Source organism: Pteropus alecto, unplaced genomic scaffold, assembly GCF_000325575.1.
Source record: "Pteropus alecto unplaced genomic scaffold, ASM32557v1 scaffold164, whole genome shotgun sequence".
NCBI classification, from domain to species: domain Eukaryota; kingdom Metazoa; phylum Chordata; class Mammalia; order Chiroptera; family Pteropodidae; genus Pteropus; species Pteropus alecto.
In genome coordinates this window covers 11,975,244-11,995,007 of record NW_006439568.1, presented here as the reverse complement: position 1 = coordinate 11,995,007, position 19,764 = coordinate 11,975,244, and the positions used below count along the sequence as shown (strand labels likewise).

The 19,764-nt window shown below is 30.8% G+C and overlaps 1 protein-coding gene and 1 pseudogene across 1 annotated transcript in view; one reads left to right on the top strand and one right to left on the bottom strand.

Annotated features, from left to right (window-relative positions):
- Window positions 1–19,764, bottom strand: part of CSMD3 (CUB and Sushi multiple domains 3) — a 1,016,080-nt gene that overhangs the window by 900,217 nt on the left and 96,099 nt on the right. Inside the window, exon 2 of the mRNA XM_006916698.2 lies at window positions 1,345–1,567. Coding sequence (XP_006916760.1) covers window positions 1,345–1,567 — 223 coding nt within the window. The remainder of the gene's footprint in view (window positions 1–1,344; window positions 1,568–19,764) is intronic.
- On the top strand, window positions 9,867–9,982 carry LOC112483706 (annotated as a pseudogene).

The window sequence follows — 19,764 nt, the reverse complement described above, 5'->3', positions numbered from 1 at the left end:
ATATATATATTTAACCTGGCTCGAACAGTTTCAGAATTATCTTCCCTTTTCTTACAACCTATAATCTGATTGGATGTATACGGGTGAAGGCAAACACTCATACCCACTCTATACCCACTAGTACAGGCAAGCAGAAGCACACACACACAGTGCTATGTGTTTCCTATCTTGACCTAATGCTATATCATTAACAAACGACATCCAGATTTTAATAATATTGGCAATGATGGTGAATAAACACTGTCAGATATGTCAGCTATACTATATACTTTTGAAATGGATGAATATTGAAAGACTTAAACAATGTGAAAGAAGGAAGAAATGAGAAATACTCAGCAATAAATATATAGCCCCCACCCCCCCCGCAAAAAAAAGGGAAAAAAGAACATTGCCTGTAATCATTTCAGTGACTTTTTCTTTGTGTAGCCATGTAGTATGAAACAACAATTCAGGAACTTTTAACTGTCATTCTGATGATTGGAAACCTAGCCAAGTATGTAAAGCGTCTTTAATTCTTATAGGTTTTCTGCTTAGAATATATTGAACTAGATGTTTGAAAAGTAGTTTACCACATTCGAAGAAAAATATACATACATTGGTAAAATTCAGGACTAAGTGAAATATGCAAGATCTGAAATTTGAACTTGGTCGAATTAGAGTTGATCTACATTTAAAAAGAATTTTTGATAAGGCAGCAAAATATTTTATATGTTTAGATATTTTATTTGCCAAAAAGAAATTCTGAAGAACCACTGAAATAACAGATAGGGTGCCAGCTAATTTTCATTCCTTTTTTACCAACTAACTTGAAAATAAATAATTTCTTCTGTGGACAGAAACTTGGGTGTCCCAGCTAGTAACATGAAAGGATCTACTTTTCAGATATTTAAATTTTATAAACTGTATACATCATCTAAAAATAATGTATTCTACTGTCATATGAATATTTATTTTTAAGCATTTTTACATATTGTCATATATTAAAATTGGGTACATATCCATGAAAGACACATTACATGGTATCTTTTTACTCTACCATACATTATGTTCATAAAGAATGAAGCCTTGAGATAAATATTTTAAAAATTATAATACCTTTAACCTCTCTAAAGAAGTCACAATTCAATTTACTTTCACTTTTTTGTAACATAATATTAATGTTAGTAATATGAAGTCAGAGATACTGAGCTAATTTGTTCATGAGATGGTATATTTCCAAATGAATAATAGTTAATTGGTGAATAATATTATAAATCACCACAAAATGTTAAGCATTCTTTGTAAGATAAACACTTTTACCTATAAAATACTTTTCCTCCATTCTTCCATTCAAAATATACTAACCTTGTCCTAAAGTTTGTAGGATGAGGATGGCCATCATATAAGGATAAGTAGTCGTATTCTTCTTCTAGAGCAAATGACTGAAAAACAATTTGTATTCTATTTCGTTCTTCTGCTATTATTACCCATGTACAGTTTGCGCCATTTGGATATCCATATGGAAAACCAGGGCTTTCTATAGTTCCATTAAGTCCTTTTAAAGTTCCACCACATGTATAAATAAATCCTGCAATAAAAAAATAAATAAAGAGACATTAATATTATATAAAACAAGAATAACCCAGGAGACATATTATTGTTTTTCCAAGGCCCATGTTACAATAATTTTGTAAATGATAATTAAAGAGCTACATAATTTTTTTAAAAAGGTGAAACAACTAGAAAAATACTAGAAGACTTGTCATTTATCATATATATTGTGATTAGTCATTAGAACCAGTAGATAAAATGAAATCCTCTACATGTATACATATATGATCCATTAAATTATCTAAAAGACAAATATAATCCTAGAACATGATATCTTTCTTTCCTGAGGTAGTTTTCAATATAATGTTGGACACTCAGAAACAACCTTGAAAATTTAATGATTTTAGTATGCATTTTCAATCTTAAAAAATTAACTGCAATTTTTCTAAGTAAAGCATGGTAACTCTTTTGAGTGTTCATATCTTTACCATGGAGCCAATGTGCTTTAAGAAAGTCTATCTCACCCTTATTCTAGTAGAGGAATAAATGGCTCAGACCTTAAAAAAAAAAAAAAAAAAAACAGTGTAAGTACTCTGCCACTGACCAGAGTGGTTGGTCCAAAATGGACACAATCCTAATTTATTCACACCAAGTGAAACCTAAGGTTGGGGAGAAAATATAATCAAAAATTGAATCCTGGGCAACTATCAGCGGCCACTTACAAACTTCTGTAGTAGTTCTAAAGGAAGTCTAAATTATTGAGAGCTTGACACTTGGAGATACCTAAAAAACTTACTATGTTTCTTGAGGAATTAATTTATTTATAAGAATATGTTAGTCTGTAGACATATCATGTAATATAAAACCCTAAGATTTATGTGGAAGTGAGAGTAGATAGTCCTCAGCATGGATCTAGACAAGTTGACATGCAATTAAACCTTGGATTTAGAGGTAGGAAGCCAGGGTTACAGAAGTTCTGATGAGAATTCCTCACCTGGATGTTATTTCCACATTTGTGAGTCATACATAAAGCTTAAGTGCCATTAAGACTTATATTGGAGATACCAAGCTAATTTGGAGGAGAAAAATTAGCTAGTTTGGCTAATATGGGACACCATGCTCCCAAATGCATGTGTATTTTAAGAACTATATGTAGAAAATGAAGGAAATGTGGGGATCCTCTCTCAGAGAAGATGGAGGCTGAGAAGGAATGAGTATAGGTATGGATATTTTTAAAGAGTGTGAGGAAACTTGCAAGGAAGATGGGAAGCCAGAGTTGTAGATTGTGGCAGACAGAGGCTGATTTCAGATGTTTATTCATTCCACACTCTCTTCACTAGATCACTCTTCTTTCGCTAGTACAGTCATTTCTCTATCAAACAGCTGTATGTTACAGAGAGAGTAGCTGGCTGTGCTGAATCCCTTGGTGAGGCCTACAGCTCGGGACTGGATTAATCAGTACAATCCTATCCTCCTAGACATATTAACTTCAGGAGTCTACTTCACGTATCTCCTTACAAGGCAAAGTCCTAAGCCTGGGAATTCAGTATGTAATATGAAGCACAGTTCTTGTTATTCTTTTGCTTTTTTTAAAAATCTTACTATTTGTGGCAATATGGATGGACCTGAAAGGTATAATACTAAGTGAAATAAGTCAAACAGAGAAGGACAAATACTATATGATCTCACTTATAATGCGGTATCTAAAGAACAAAATGAACAAACAAAACAGACTTATAGATACAGAGAACAAACTGATGGTTGCTGCATGGGGGCTGGGTGAAAAAGGTAAAGTCATAAAGAAGTACAAATTTGTATTTACAAAATAGTCATGAAGTTGTGAAGTACAGCATAGGGAATATAGTCGATAATACTGTAATAACTGTGTATAGTACTAGGTGGTGGGTACTAGACTAATCACTTTGTAAATTATGTAATTGTTTAACCACTGTGCTATATACCTGAAACTAAAATAAAATAATATTAAATGTCAACTGTATTTGAAAATTAAAAAATTAAATAAAGTGAAAAAATCCTGAGAAGTTAAATAAGATAGAAGTTTTTAAAAATCGGCATTTGTGTGTATACATATATATTTTTGCTCATGTACCAAATGTCAAATAGGGCATTTTATGATTTCAAAAATTAAAAAAAAAAGGTTCCTTTTAAATTGCTTCTTGCAGAGCAATTACTTTGAAGCCTTAGGTTAATTAGCTATCACCCATTTCTATTAGTTTTCTGCCTGAACAGCTTCCAATTTGAAGTTCATAACTAAATGCAAGCATGAATCCTTTCAGCTAGAAATTGATCTATGGGCTGTTTTATATATTCTCAAGCCCCATAACCCTGATAGTCTTAGAAAAAGGACATATGTCCTAAAATAACATGCTCAGCTTTGTCCACTAATTCCTCAAGAGCCTGTTGATTCACACATTTCAATTCTTCTTCTTCTTCTACTTCTTTTTTCTTTTTCTTTTTTTTTTTTTAATTTAGGGGCAAATTAGAAATTGCACCTATTTTTAAGCTTTCTTATTGGGAAATTTTATGTGCCATGTTATTTTTATTTTTGATGATATCTAAGTTTGATAAACATCATATTATTCTTAATAATAAAGTACATTTCTCCAACAGGTTTATAATTTTCACATACAAAATAACTAGAAATAGAGTTTTTAAAAGTATTACAAAATTTCCCCTTATTTACTTATGTTTCACGGGTTAGTCACTCTTATTAGCTTAGTGTTTATATTCTAGGCCATTTCTGGGCAAACATAGATATATGCGTATATCTAACAAATGGAGTCAGTCATACTATGCATATTTTTGGAATCTTTATATTTAATTTGTAAAATATCATTGATTATCTTCCGAACATGCATGTATAATTCTACTAAATTCTTTTGTAATCATTACATAGCTACATGGCATATGATATGCCCATATTGTTATTTATTTACTAAATCTCCTATTAAAGACTTTGTTCTTTGTGTATAAAAATGTGTAAATAGTAATCTTGGGTGTATATCTTTGTGAGATTGCGTGAAATATCTTTCAGATGGAATTCCAGAGATGAGAGTATTGAATTTTAAATTTAGATACAGCTAAACTATCTTAAATAAATGTAAAAATTTCTGCTACTATCACCATGTTATGAAGTTTCCCACTTTCAACACCAATTTTAGTGACACCATTTTTTTCACAAAGCAAATTATGCAAGGCAAAAAAATGTTATCTTACTATTTTATTTTGCATTTCTCTGATTCTTATTGGGATCAAATATCTTGTCATATATTTCTCATTCATTCATAGTACTTTTATGAATTGCCCCTTTATATCCTTAAGATTTTTAAATGGATTCTTTCCCTTTTTTTCACTTCTCTTTTAAGATATAAATAATTAGGTTTCTGGTTATTCATTCGTAATCCATTTTTGCCTTTCATATATACATTTCTAAATGAAACAACTTTGCTTATTCTTTATAACTCATTGCTCTCATAAATTCCCAGCTCTTAATTCTCTTTATGGTACATATGAAGAATGTACTATAAAAGAATATCCTTTTCCACTAATCCTCTTTAATGATCTTCAACGTTTGTTCATCTATTTATCACAAATGTCATGATAAAAATGACATTTTCCTAGTCTGTCTCCATGGAACTGACAAACTACAGCAAGAGACAGCAGAGAAATGTAGATTATTATTTTTACATAATATAGTAAGTATTGTGATTGCAGTAAGCACACTTTACTGTGCGAACACATGGAAATGAAGCTTAATCTGGGTGATTCGGTATATATTTGTGGAAAACCTGTTTCAAAAACAGGCATTGCAACTTTCTGTAGATTGTCTTTAAAAGCATTTATTCCCTTATGTTGTATTTTTCATACTTTAACTTTTAATGTCAACTTAAAATTAAACGGTTAATTTATACTAAAAAAAAAAGCACTAAAATTTACATGATTTGAGTCACATTGTCAACAAGAGTTCGATTAACAATATACATATTTAAATTTTTTTGATGTCCATATATTACCTTTCCTACATAGTAGAGAACTATGTACAGTATTTTAAATGATGTATTTAAATTTCTGTTTCTTTTGTGCTAACCAAGGTCCATGATTGACCAACATTCATTCTTGCATTTACTTTTGACTTTTTCCCCACACTTGTGTTTATCCACCTCAACTGGGCTTTAGTGCCCAATTATATTGACATTACTTTTTGTTCATCGTCAAAAGAGTGCTTTTTAATTGAGAAACACTTTTTTATTGTGATAAAGACTTGAAAGTAAAAAAACTTAGTAGTCACAATTAACCTTTTTTATTGTGGTAAGCAACACATAATATGAAGTCTACTCTCCTACCAGTTTTAAAGTATACAGTATTATTAACTATATGCACATTGTACAGTAGATCTCTAGAACTTTTTTCATGTGGTGTGAATGAAATGTTATACCCATTGAACAATAACACCTAATTTCCCCATCCCCCTAACTCCTGGCAACCACTATTCTACTTTCTTGCATTGGGATTATGTGATTTTTCTTCTTTAATGTCTTAACATGGTGAATTACATTCATTGATTTTTGAATATAGAACCATTCTTTCATTTTTGCTATATAATTATTTTTTATATATTGTGGAATTCTATTTGCTAATATTTTGCTAAGAGTTTTTGCATCTACATTCATGGGAGATATTTTCTTCTATTTTCTTTTATGTGCTGCATTTATCTATTTTTTGATATCAAAGTAGTGCCAGATTTATAAAAATAAATTGGGAAGTGTTCTTCCTCTTTTTTTTTTTTTTTGTTTCTGAAAGGTATTGTGTAGAGCTGATGTTAAATCTTATTTATTTAAACATTTGGTAGACTTATCCAATAAAACCATCTGGGCCAGGAGATTTTTTTGGGGGGGGAGAGTTTTATAATTATGAATTCTATTCTTTAGTAATCATAGGGCCATATTCCTTTATTTTAGTCCCACTCGATACTCTGTTCATTTTAATATCTTTTAGTCTCCTTTCTTTCTGTCATTGCAATTCTGTGGTGGATACTGAGATGCCCATTCAGAAGTAAAGGAGTATTCTCAACAGTGGTGTGGAATAAGGCTGGAGGATTGCTCTCAGCTGTCAGTCATAGGGCCATATTCAAATCAGATTTATGAAATTGCCTATATTAAGAAGACTACCTAGGCCAAAGTGACACCTTCTTCCAGTGCAGCCCACATTCAGTGACTGGTGAATGTGAGTGTATAAAAGCCTGATTCCTTCATTCCAACTCAGAACTACCTAAAGTGATATTCCTCTTCCAGGGTTTTCTGTGGGATTGGCAGAGCACTGTATTGGGAAGAAATAACAGCTCAACTCCTCTCTCTATCCAATGCTGTTCTCTTCCACAGGTATTGATCCAAAGAACACTCCTCAATAAACATCTATCACTATTACAGAAATTGCTTCCTGAGGAATGTATTATTTCATCTTTAGTCACCTCTGTGCCCAATCCTTTCTATACATTGTTACCAGAGACATTCTCCTAAAACAGAGCTGATCCTATGGAAAAATTCAATAAAGTCCTTGGCATGCAATACAAATTATTTTTTTGGAGCTATTTATCAAAACTTTCCCCATAAATGGCAAGGAAATTTGTGCTTTGGCCACATAATTTACTCCTTCAAAAAAATAAATAAATAAGTCCTGAACTATCTTGCTTCCATTTATTTTAACATACTGTTTTCCTTAAATGAAACTTCTTTTCTCTTCATTTTCTGCTAAAACAAAATTTTAGGTCCTTCAATTTCAAACTCAAGCCATTAAAAATAGCAAGGATCCCTCTACAAAATTTTTTCTCTCTTTTTTTCTAAACTATGATTATCATTTTATTTTTCCACTTGTACTCTTATGTTGTCTTTTATTTTAGGGGTATGACATATCTTCAAATGGATTGAGATATAAAAGGAAACTTTTGGTTTCTAAAAAACAATAGATGTAACAAACATTACAAAAATGTATTTAATTATAATAAAAATATTTTTTATATATTTTATTTTAAATTATATGACTATCCACCATTAGTATAGTGTTTTGATTTGGGCCATGTCTGTGTAATATTATTACAATAGAGATAAGGAAGTTTGAAATAGTCATTCAAAACTGTTTTTAAAATTTGTATCTGGTTTTATTTCTCCAAAAGGTCACTGTATTTTTTTTTACTGTGTATTCTTAAATATTAATTTATTCATTGAGACTTTCTTATCTATCTACATTTGTCTCTTTAATTAAACTTTAAAATATAATTTATAGTTTCATTGAAAATACCAGTTTTTTGATAAGCCACAGATTTTGAAATCAGACATTCTGATTTCACAATTTAGCACTTCTTTTGTGCAAATTACTTAATCTTAGTTTGTCTCAGCTTCCTTGTATGTAAAATGAGATGATTAGAGTACCTGTTTTAAAGATTGAACATATTAACAGCTGTAAATCTCTTTCAACAGTATTTTAAGCATAGTGACATTATATGTTAACTTCTCTTTCTACTTTTCCTCTTCCTCTTATTTTTACTATAATTATTATCTTTAGCCATTACATAATTTAGCTATTGCCTTGTCTTTGATCTCGACTATACCTACTTAAATAAACACATTAGAAAATTCTATTACCAACTTGTTAGAGAATGAAAATTAACTATTGCCCAAATGTATCATATATGCTAACAAAATATAATTCCATGGCTCTAATACAGATTGTTATCAATAAAACCACATTAAATTATTACATTCTTTTCAGAGTAGGTAGACATTTTTGAATTAATATCACACAAATGTTAATGCTGAAGTGTCTGACTTTCATAAGGGAGAAAATGTAAGCGATGTTAAATTTCCCACATATGTTTCTAAAAAATGAGTATTTTCATTTATTAGGTAAATATATGCCAATTGGGTCAAATTTTTAAATGGTATTGCTTAAATCTTTATTATTCTTACTAATTTTATTCCTGTTTTCTTAAACCGTTACCGAGTAAATGTTAAAAATCTCCATGATGGGCATTTATCGCTTTCTTCTATTTCAGTTTTTGTTCCATATATTTGGACAGTATATTATTAGATAAATAGAATTAAAATTATTTCATTGTCTGGTTAGTTTACTTATTTACTATTATGCAATGATTTTCTTTAGATCGATCAATTATCGTGCCATAACTCCACTTTATTTGACATTAATATAGATACATTCAGTTATTTATAAGTTAGTACCTATACTTATCATGATTATAATATAGTCAAGGTAGATTTCTTATAAGTAGCACTTAGGTTTTTTTTTTTAGCTCATGTGACAATCTTTACTTTTATGTTGGAGTATTTAGTCTATTTAAACTTACTGTAATTTTTATGTACAATCATGTGCCTCTTAACGAGGAAGATGCATTCTAAGAAATCATTGTTAGGTGATATCATCATTGTGTGAACATCATTGAGTGTACCTACACAAATGTAGATAGTATAGCTTACTACTATAATTGTATGTGCTATACTTTTCTGTGACTGTCAGTCCAGTAGATTTGTTTACACCAGCATCACCACAAACATGTGAGTGAGTGTAGCCCTGACAGTTACCTTTTCTTTTTCCAATGCAAGTGCCTGACTTAAGCTTTGATTACTGAGGCATCCTCTTCAAAGACTGTTATCTGGAAATGCATTGGCTTCATGTTCAGATAAAGAGCCAGGCCTTCTTCCCAAATGAGAACTTTTGTTATAGAGATCTTATAAGTGGCCATTGTGCTACTTGTGTTTTTCTTTTCCCTTACATTAAACTCCTGCTCTTAAAAATGTTTTAAATTCATCAATAAAAAGTGAGCCTGTGAAACTGTAGACTTCCATGCCTGACGACAATTAAAGCAGAATGCAGGGCAGTGCACATTTGTATTCTCTCTCCCTCCATCCCTCCCTCCCTCTCTCCATGACTTCATTGTGTGGTCCCAGAAGGGCATTTTATACTCTAGGGCCTATAAGTAAAAAAATCTTTTTTTTTTTCTTTAAAGTTTCCTAACTGTTATCACTGAAGGATGTCTTGGAATTATAATAAGAACCACCAGGGTTGGTGCAGTTTTAACATTGGAGATTGTCTGTGAGAACCTCACTGTGGCCCAGGTGATTGCCAGCAGAAATCTCTAGCTGACAGCATTTCAATGGATAGTTTGAACAGTCACAAAACAGTAAGGCCCTGCACTAAGAGATTAAGATGGCTCTTAGGACGTGGTTCCACTGTGTGGCAGTTAGCACGTCTGCTTTACACGCAGAAGGACCTGGATTCACATCCCAGTGGAGCCATGGCAAATGGTCTATGCCTATGTCACCCTGAACAAGCCCAATGTCTGATCTTGGAAGCTAAGCAGGGTTGGGCCTGGTTAGTACTTGGATGGACTACCACCTGGGAAAACCAGGTGCTATAGGCATAAATAATAAAAAATAATAATAATTTAAAAAAAGAGATGGTTCCCGGGTCACTAGACAATAGGAATTTTTCAGCTTCATTTTAATCTTATGGAACCACTGCCTTATATGCAGTCTTGACTGAAACATAGTTATGCAATACATAACTATATTTCTTCTCTGTTTCTTTTATCTGTTATTTGTTTTTTAACTCCCCCCCTGTGCCTTATTTAATATTAATCAAGTGGGCATTTTTTTTCTCTTTTATCTTGTTAGTTTCATATTTTATTAGTGGTAACCCTAGAGAGTAAAATATGCATCCTTAATTATTAGGGTAAAGATAAATTAGTACTCTTACCACTTCCTGAACAAAGGCAGGACATTAGAATATTATAACTCTACCTTTATCTCCTATAGTGTTTTACTATTGTTTTTGTAGGCTTTAATTATACATACCTTATAAATACCAAAAAGACACTATCATTGTCTTAATCACTCAACATTCATTTAGATTTACCTACATATTTACCTTTTCATCATTTCAGTCCTTTCGTCTAGGTTTATTTTTCTTCTATCTAAATAATGTTCTCCAGTATTTTTTGTAATTTAGTTCTAGCAACAAATTACTTTTGTTTGCTTGATTTCTTTTTAGGTTTTATTTATTTCTCATAATTTTTTTTGAAAAATGAATTGGTCCAATAAAAGCTACTTTACCTGAGGCATAATTAGAAATTGCTCTATGTTGCTTTATATTTATTTCTTATCACTTATTCCTTTTTCTTCTTGTCACAGAACCACCTTCTCAGCATCATTTTAAACCAATGTAATTTTTCATTCTAAAAACTTATGTCCAAGCTATGTTACAATAATCGACTAGAATAATCTTGCAGACCGAAATAATTCACAGCAGATTCAATAGCTCAAGACACTATTTTTCACTGATCAGGCACGAAACACCGTACTAGACAGGTTTTTATAAAAATTTTATAACAGTATTTCAACCCCAAGAGATATAAGTAATTTATAAACATATGATAAGTACTATAACAGGAATCATTGAAAAGCTAATAAAATATAGAGAATGGGGAAAATAAAGAAATATTCAAATTGGAGTTGATTTTTTCAATGAGTTAAAGTTATTTGACATTTCATTTTTACTCTATTTTGCTAGTATCAGATAAATATATATTTTCATTTAAGGTAAAAGATGAGATTTCCCAAGGCATATTTTCTAGAGTGTATCTTTCATATTGTTCCACTGGCATGTTATAGACTGCCCATACATTTCAAACTTTGCTTCTCAGACCATACCACATATCCAAAATATTCATTCATTTGCTTCTTGATGGTAAGAAAAAAATACATAATTTTCTATCCTGAGTTCATTAGACTCTTTTATATTATAACATTCATGTGTTTGTCAATTTAGTCTGGAATTTCCTAGGATAGTCACCGTTTTCCATAATAATTGAATTACCAGACTTTTAGAATGGCCAAACCATTTTCAGTGGTATTTGAAAGATTCTAGAGTAAAAACATCAAGAGAAAAATGGAATAAATGAATTAGTGATGAAAGAACACTTAGGGACAGAGTATGTCTCTTGAAAGTAGAAATGATCAAACTATGGAGAAAAGCCTATCAATCTGGAAAATTAAACTATTTTAGACAAATATTATCAATTCCATGTAAACACTAACCTGTAATGTCAAAGGGAGGAAATCAGTGGTCTCCTGTTGCTTCCTAGGTTCAAGGCATGATTCTCTAATGCATTTTCAAAAGCATACAATTACTGTTACAAACAAATATTCCAGCTAAAAATTATGAAAGCTGAATTATTTCTACAGAATCACTTGAGGACTTATAAACAATTCATTGAAACGTAATTATAAAGCTAAGGTCAATAAAAATTTCAATAAAATTATAATATAAGTGACTTTTAAATTGATCTGATTAACAGAAAAGAAATATGAAGGACAACATATTTAGTTACCAAGCATTATAGTCAAATAAGATATCAGGTTAAAATATATTAGTATTGCAAATGTAAATTTTCAGAAATTGTAAGTTTTATTAGACATTGACCACAGAGGTCACAGTCTACCTCTAATAATATAAGCATTATAATTTTTCCCCCAGAATAAAAGAAAAATTAAAATAAATAGTCCGTTAATATGATGCTTTTCATAATACATTTCTGTTACTAATACCTTAATTTTCTTCTGACTTTTAGCCACTAAATGGATATTAATTATAACTAATCATACCCCATGAACCATATGTGCTCTAAACTTAATGCATTTTGGCACAATTCCAGTATCTTTGAATAATCCAAAAACTTTAGAAAGCCCTGTTCAGTCTGGACTGTTTTATAGATCTTCCGAACAAATTTTAATATTAATTTTTTAGTTTGTATAATTACTTTCCTCTTTAATGAAATGTCACCTATACTTATATCAATCATCTCACTACCTTCACTGTCTTTTACACTCAGTAGATTGTAAATGTTAAGCAAGTTAACTTTGTATTTACATAGAACTGGCTTTTATCACTTAACAGCTATGTGATCCTGGGAAATTTAGTTAGTCCTTCTGAGACTCAGTGTACTGCCCTGTAAATTAAGAATGATAATAACACCTAGCTCAGAGAAATCTTGCAAGGATTACCAACAGGGCATGTATAACTCCTAGAAAATAAGAAAAAGGTGATTATCATTTGATCTTGTAAAAGTTATATCATTTAATCATATCTGGTTTTGAATCTGCCTTACTTTAACATCTTAAACTTATTTAAGCTCTAGTATATAAAATTTATTGAAATATTAGTTTATATTTACCTCAATAATATTGGACCATTTTTATATGTATATAATGTTATAGTTCAAGGTAATAAACTGAAAATTTTTGTAAAATTTTCACAATGCCATGATCATTACATAAATATGTGAACATAAGTGTTTCCACTGTAAATTTTAAATGGTTTATTGTCCAAAATTCAGAAACTTATATATGCTAACTTTTCCTTTCCTCACTCAAATATCTCTACCCGCTTTTTTTTTTTTTTTTTGAGAGATTGATCATAGACTGCATCAATAGCCATTTTTCTCTAGCTCTCCTATTTCCACTTGAGTTTGGCCAATGTAAGACACAGCAGGAGATGAAAACTCAGAAGAGAGAGGTCACTGTAGTCATTGCCCTTACAAACTCCTTACTGAGTAGTGGTGGTGACTGCTTTTTATATTTAGATCTTCTTGAAAGAAGCTCTGTTTTCACAACAGTAAGCTTTCTATATTCCAAGAACAATGTTTTCTTCTTTTGCATCTTCAGCCCTAGAGCCCTACCAACTCTCTGCTGGGAACAATTACCCAACAGTGGTACAGAGAATTGGAATTTGCACAGAGTACTATGAGGAGGCAGATTTCAGAATTTGGGCAGATAAGATATCTAGAATTTGTGGAATGGAGCATTGAGAAGATAGATTTGTGCAGCAACAGGTGCCCAGGTGTACATGTGTGTATTTATTATAAATTGGTGGCTGGCGGCAATACTATAGACCTACACAGCTAGACCACCCAAGGATTTCCAACTAACTTCTTTCTTTGCTTTAATGCTAGAACAGAGAAAGTAGAAGTTGAACAGTATCAGGGGAGGGTAGTATGGTGGATCATTAAAGATTGGTCTTCCTAGGATAGCAAGATTTAATCAACCTATTATTAACATCTCTAACATTCAACTGAGACACACAAGGAGCCTTGGGAGTATGAACCTATACTCTAAACTAATATCGATTCTACACTTACCCTGATAAAGTCTAAAGCCAAATTTTGACAAGATCCACAGGAAGACAAAGTTTGGAAACTGAGTCTTGCTAAGCTACAGAGCTAGGCAAACACTTTGAGCTTTCTACAGATTCTTATTTACAAAGTATAAAAAAAAACTACCCATGTTTAAGGCCATAAGAAAATAATTCAAATCCCTTCTAAATCAAAAATCAACATTCTTCTGAGGAAGATAAGAGAATCTAAAGTCTCTAAAACATTATTCTTAATGACTAATAATCAATCAAAATTCACTAGGAATTCAAATAAGTAGGAAAATGCAATCCATAGTTGAAGAAGAAGATGAGGAGTAAAAGGAAGAGGAAGCAGAGGAAGAAGAATAGGAAACACAGGAGAAGAAAATAGAACGTTTCAAAGATGAGCCTGATATTGGACTTAGCAATAATGATTCTAAAGGAAATATTAGTAAAGCAATTTAAAAGCTTTTAAATCTATTATTTAAAGGCTTTAATTTGTTTAAAAGTTCTAAAGCTATTTTGACATATTAAAAGAAGATAATATCATCTTAATAAGTGATAGAGAATCTTAGTAGAGAAATGGAAACTACAAAAGAATCAAAGAAAAATTCTAGAGCCTACTAGATGGAGATTATAGTATACTGGAGATTATAAAAAGAAAGCATTAGTGAACATGAAAACATAGCAATATAAATTATTTACCTTGAAGATCATAGAAGAGAAAAAGATGAAATAAAATGATCATAACATCAGGGATCTGTTGGGCCAATTTTAAATTGTTTAAAACAAGTGTAATTTGGGTTCTGGAGGAAAAGAGTGTGAGATTTAAAAAATATACAGATGAAATGATGCACAGACTTCTCTAACTTATACCTCAAAGAAAGTCAGAAGAATAAGCAAAAAAAGAACCACAGCTAGGTAAACCATAGTCAAAATGCTAGACTAATAAAAATTTATAAGTATCTGAATGGGAAAAACACATTACACATAGGGAACAAGGTTAAGAAAATTTACAGGCTTCTAATAAAAATATTTGCAGTCAGAATATAATGTAAAGAACACTTAAAATTAATGAAAGAAAAGCAATTCAACTTTGAACAAAAATATTTTTAAAGGGTGAATTTAAGACATTTTCAGGTAAATAATAGCTGTCAAGAATCATATTCTATGAACCTGCACCATAGGAAATGCAAAAGGATGTCTTTCAGGCAGAAGAAAAGTGATAACCAGTGGAGACTGGAATTTACAGAAGGAAATGAAAAAAGGTCCTTAATAGTAAATAAATATCTATTTCTAAAAGACTATGTTTCCTTTCTTGTAATTTCTTAAAAGTCAAATAGTTGTTTATAATGGCTTATAATGTATTTAAAAATAAAATATAGCAATCCTACAAAGATAAACAGCGTCAGTTAAATAGAATTATACTCCTCTAAGTTTATTACATTTGTTAAATACGAGGTCAGATTATGAAACAAGAAGTAAGGAGGTGGGAAGTGTCAGGTGCAAAGCGCGAAAGGAGAAGTTAGAATTTTGACGATAATATATTATTTTATAGAGAACAACTCATATTGCTAGGTTCTCACAGTTTATATTAAATTGTTGATATGATTTACTAATCTCATATTTCCATATTTTCCCCAAATTACCTTAACATTTTCACGTGTTGCAAAGGTTTTGCTTGTTCATTTGTTTAATTGATTAGAACTATAGAGTCAAGAAAAACTGTCATGTATTGTCTTTTTAAATCTCCAATGATGGGAGGTGAACACACAGTGTAAATATATATATGCCTTACTGTTAAAATGTACAGCTGAAACTTATTGTATTTCGTTAACCAACGTCATCATAAAAATAAATAAATAAATAAATAAATAAATAAATAAATAAAGATTTTAAACTGGGGGAAAAAAAAATCTCCAATGCTTCTGTGCAAAATACACAGGTGCTAATCAATAAATGTTTATTAAAATTTTTAAAAAGTAATATTCATAACTTATTTTTAAATTATTGTATAATTTAGAAAATAAATAGAAATATGAATAAATTAGTTTAATTAATATAGCATAATTTGCTCTATACATGTGGCAATTTGGGATTGAAAGCTATCAAATTGGCACATTATTTTCTTTATATTTTTGTAGGCCTATAGGTCAATTTGTACCAATATATTAAATTCTGTATTACTATTTTTTGTAGTCATGTGACAATATCTGAGTGTGGAAACGACAGTTACTAATGAATGAGCGAAGTAAGGAACAATCTTGAAACATAAAATTTTCTATTGCTCTTGAACTATTTTGTATCATTTCAGTTCGAGATGTAAGTTCAGCCCTTCTCCTAAAGATTCCATTAACTCTGGCCTTTTTTGATTTATTACTGTCAAAAACCCTGAAACCAAAGTTATTTTATAATTGTAGAGTATTTTATTGCTACTAGTTGGTCTACATTAATATATTTTTCTTTACAGTTAGACTCCAAAGGCCTTGAGAACAAAATTATGCTTTAGATATTTTTCCTTCTTACTTTTTTTTTTCTGATCACAGTGGAAAGAAATGTGAAAATATCTATTTGGTAATTGTATGGAATTTGAACTCCTTAAAAGAACAGAGTTGGAGATACAGGTTTCTAAATCCATGTTTGCTTCAAAACAAAGTGAGTCTACAGCTGATTATATTATTTTCCTGCATAAACTCTGGCTTCCTAATCTTCTTTTATTTTGCTTCATAAATTTTACATGTGACATTTGCATTATATTGAAGTAACTCTTGGACATCAGACCAACAAAAAGTACAGCAAGTATTGAGAAATTAATGCGAATATAATTAGCATTGAAAGATATAGTTTCATACTCCAGAAACTGGTGTTTATACATCCATGAGCGAGACACTCAAATTGTCTGAGCCTGTTTTCTCATCACTGAAATAAAAAAATAAATTTTAACTGCATAAATCATCCACTTAAAATTAACATTGTAATGAGTAAGAAAATAAATATTAAAATTACTTTATATAAATTTTTCTTCTGGTAGAATTATAGCAATTAATATTGCATAGTACCTTACAGTTTACAAAATTTTTATGTGCTTTGCCTTTGGATTAACCAATGATTTTCATCCACTCCTGATGCGGATAAGTATTATATGGATTTGGTAAGTTCTTTATCTTTCTTGGACTTCAGTTTCACAATTAAACTACATTAAATGATTTTATAAGAATTAAAAATAATGTATGTAAAGTGCCTAGCTCAGATACAAAGCATAATACTTACTTAGGGCAGCATAACATTTAGTATTTATATAATTATTCATAAGTATTAATAAATATCAGAACAAGTAGTAGTCTATAAACAATCTACTATAACATTAGATTCAAGATATAGCAACTGTGAAAGGGAAAATGATACTGGCTCTCTATGTAAACTTTAATAAAGATCCTTCACAATTACTTCTATACAATATTTTTATGCTAACTGTAACTATGCTGATTATAGTGTAAATTACAACCACTTTATCACACAAAAATCACAAGTTTTGAATATCAAAATTCTCCTCAATAAATCTGTACAAAATATAATGTATTTAACATGGCTATGTATACTCAATATTATATTGGATGTGTAGGCTTGCTAGAAAATTTCAAAACACTTGAACAGACAAAGTTAAGCACAAGTTCTAATAGATTCGGATGCTTACGCAGTGAAGAGCCCCTTAGATATCTCAGAATTCAGACCCACTCATGTTGCAGCTCATTCGGATTGTTCAAAATACATTTTTCGTGTATTGTTTAATTTACTTGGACTTTTATAAAGAAAAGAAATATCTAGTCTTGAGATTTACTTATATTTGTTTTAAGCATTTTGCATGTAATAATTCATTTAATTCTCTCAGCAGTCCTGGAGTTAGTACTGAACTTTTCTCAAATTACAGTTGAGGAAACAGGCACAGAAATAAAGGGTAATTAAGGGTAACTGCCCAGATAATGCTAGAGGGTAATTAAGGGTAACTGCCGAGATAATGACAGAGATAATATTTGAACTCGTATTTTGACCCCATAATTTAAGTTTTCATAACTATGTATTTGCATATATTCATTCATTCATTTATAGCATTTCATTTTCAGTAAGTTCTCTTCTACCACGCTGACTTGGTCACTGATCTTTCATTTTCATTCTAGACTTATTCAACCCTCTTCTCACTCCCCACCCTTAGCTGATTTCTGGAAGCACTTTTTTTAAAAAAAAATTATATATATAGTTTTTGAAATTACATATTTTTAAAATAGTTATTGGAATTTCTTGGTAAATTAATTTTCTGAGTTTCTAATACCTTTATTCTTTTAATTTCTACTCTGATAAGAAATGTAACATTCTTTTTTATACCACAAAATGTAAGATGAATGATGGGCTTGAAAAAAATTTTGTAGTGGCTGTTCGAAAGGCATTTAAAAATTAAGGAATCAAAATGTTCTTCTCATTCTTACATCACAGTTCAAATAAAGGTGCGAGTTTTTTTGCCTATGGAAAAACTAGCTGACAAGCGCCAAGAAAACTAGATTTTTTTTTTTTAATGAAGCTGTATTTGTCTAACATACAGTTATTATACACAGAGAGCTTTTTCAAAATATATGTGAGACTTCTGATTTCTATATATTTACCCTGCCTTGTTAGAGTAAACTTTATACCATCCAATCTAGAATTACTCAATTTCTTATCTCCAATCAAGTATTAAAGTAAGAAAACAACCGTGAGGAATACACAAGAAAATCGCCACAAAGCATAGAAATTATAAAGGGATTTATAGTTATGTGACAATGAATATTATTTGAATGACCTTACATTTTGCCATTGTTAAGAATACAAATTGGTATTATTTTCTGTACTCTTTATAGAGAATTTACAGCTTTGTAGTACCAGTGGAGAAATACTAAGATTTTGCGGTGTCTGATATTTAACTTGCTTTCCCATAATTTCTTTTTAATGACAAAATAAAGATGCTCTAAATAATAGAATTCTTCCAGTTTATTATATTTAGGGGTATTGTTAATTCAATTGCCATTCTACTCAAACTTTACAAAATCCAGAGGTGTCTTATAATCTCCCAGATATGAGCTGTTATGTTTATTGCTTGAACACTTCTATTAAAAAAAAAAAAAAAATTCTTTGCAAGAAAGTGCTGAGCTGGAAAGAGCAGAGAAAATATTTCTATATCAATAAAGTAACTTTAAGGCATTCAGGTTTGTATTTTTCACCTTATCTTCCTTTTGACATTTATTTTTTCTTCACTTCAGCAGCAATAATATGATTTTCCTCTTTTTTCCTTCTTATTGTTACCTTACACGTGTTAACCTAGTGCTAATAATAACTGTTCTGATTATTATCTTCTTCCACACCTCTGTGGCTCTTCCTTTAGGCCTAGAGTCAGTATTTACTTTAGAAGGAACAGTACATTGAAAGGCATATAAAGGTGAAAATCAGGCTTTTTGTGATTTCAAGGAGCAGTTATAGCTCTTGGCACATCCACAAACATATCACAAAAACTTCTGAATTCCCTTGCAGGCTTTCTTTCTTGCACTGTTAGGAAAGCAAGAATGTGAGTGACAGCTAAGATGATATTACCATTTTGGGGGACTCAATTCTGCAGATGATGTAGTGCAGGGAATAAAGGAATGTGAAAGATAAATTGTTGTTGAATGGGTTTTCACACCACTGAAAGTGTATTTTAGTTTAATGGTAGTGACAGTCCAGCTCCAACCTGCTGACAGATTGCTGCTAGCAAGAAGATATATTTGAGACTTACTGTCAAGATACAAGCTTTCATGTTAACCAAAGAACATCTTTTAAAGAGTATTTCAAAGGATAATGAAAAAGAGAGAAATGGTATTTAACAAAGACATTGTGAAAATAATATCTGAGAGTCGCAAGTAGGGCCTAAGTTGGCAAAGGAACGATAACTCAATTTCCTAGGGTTGCATACCTCCAAGGAAAAAGTCAATCCTAGAAAAAGGGTCAGTGTTA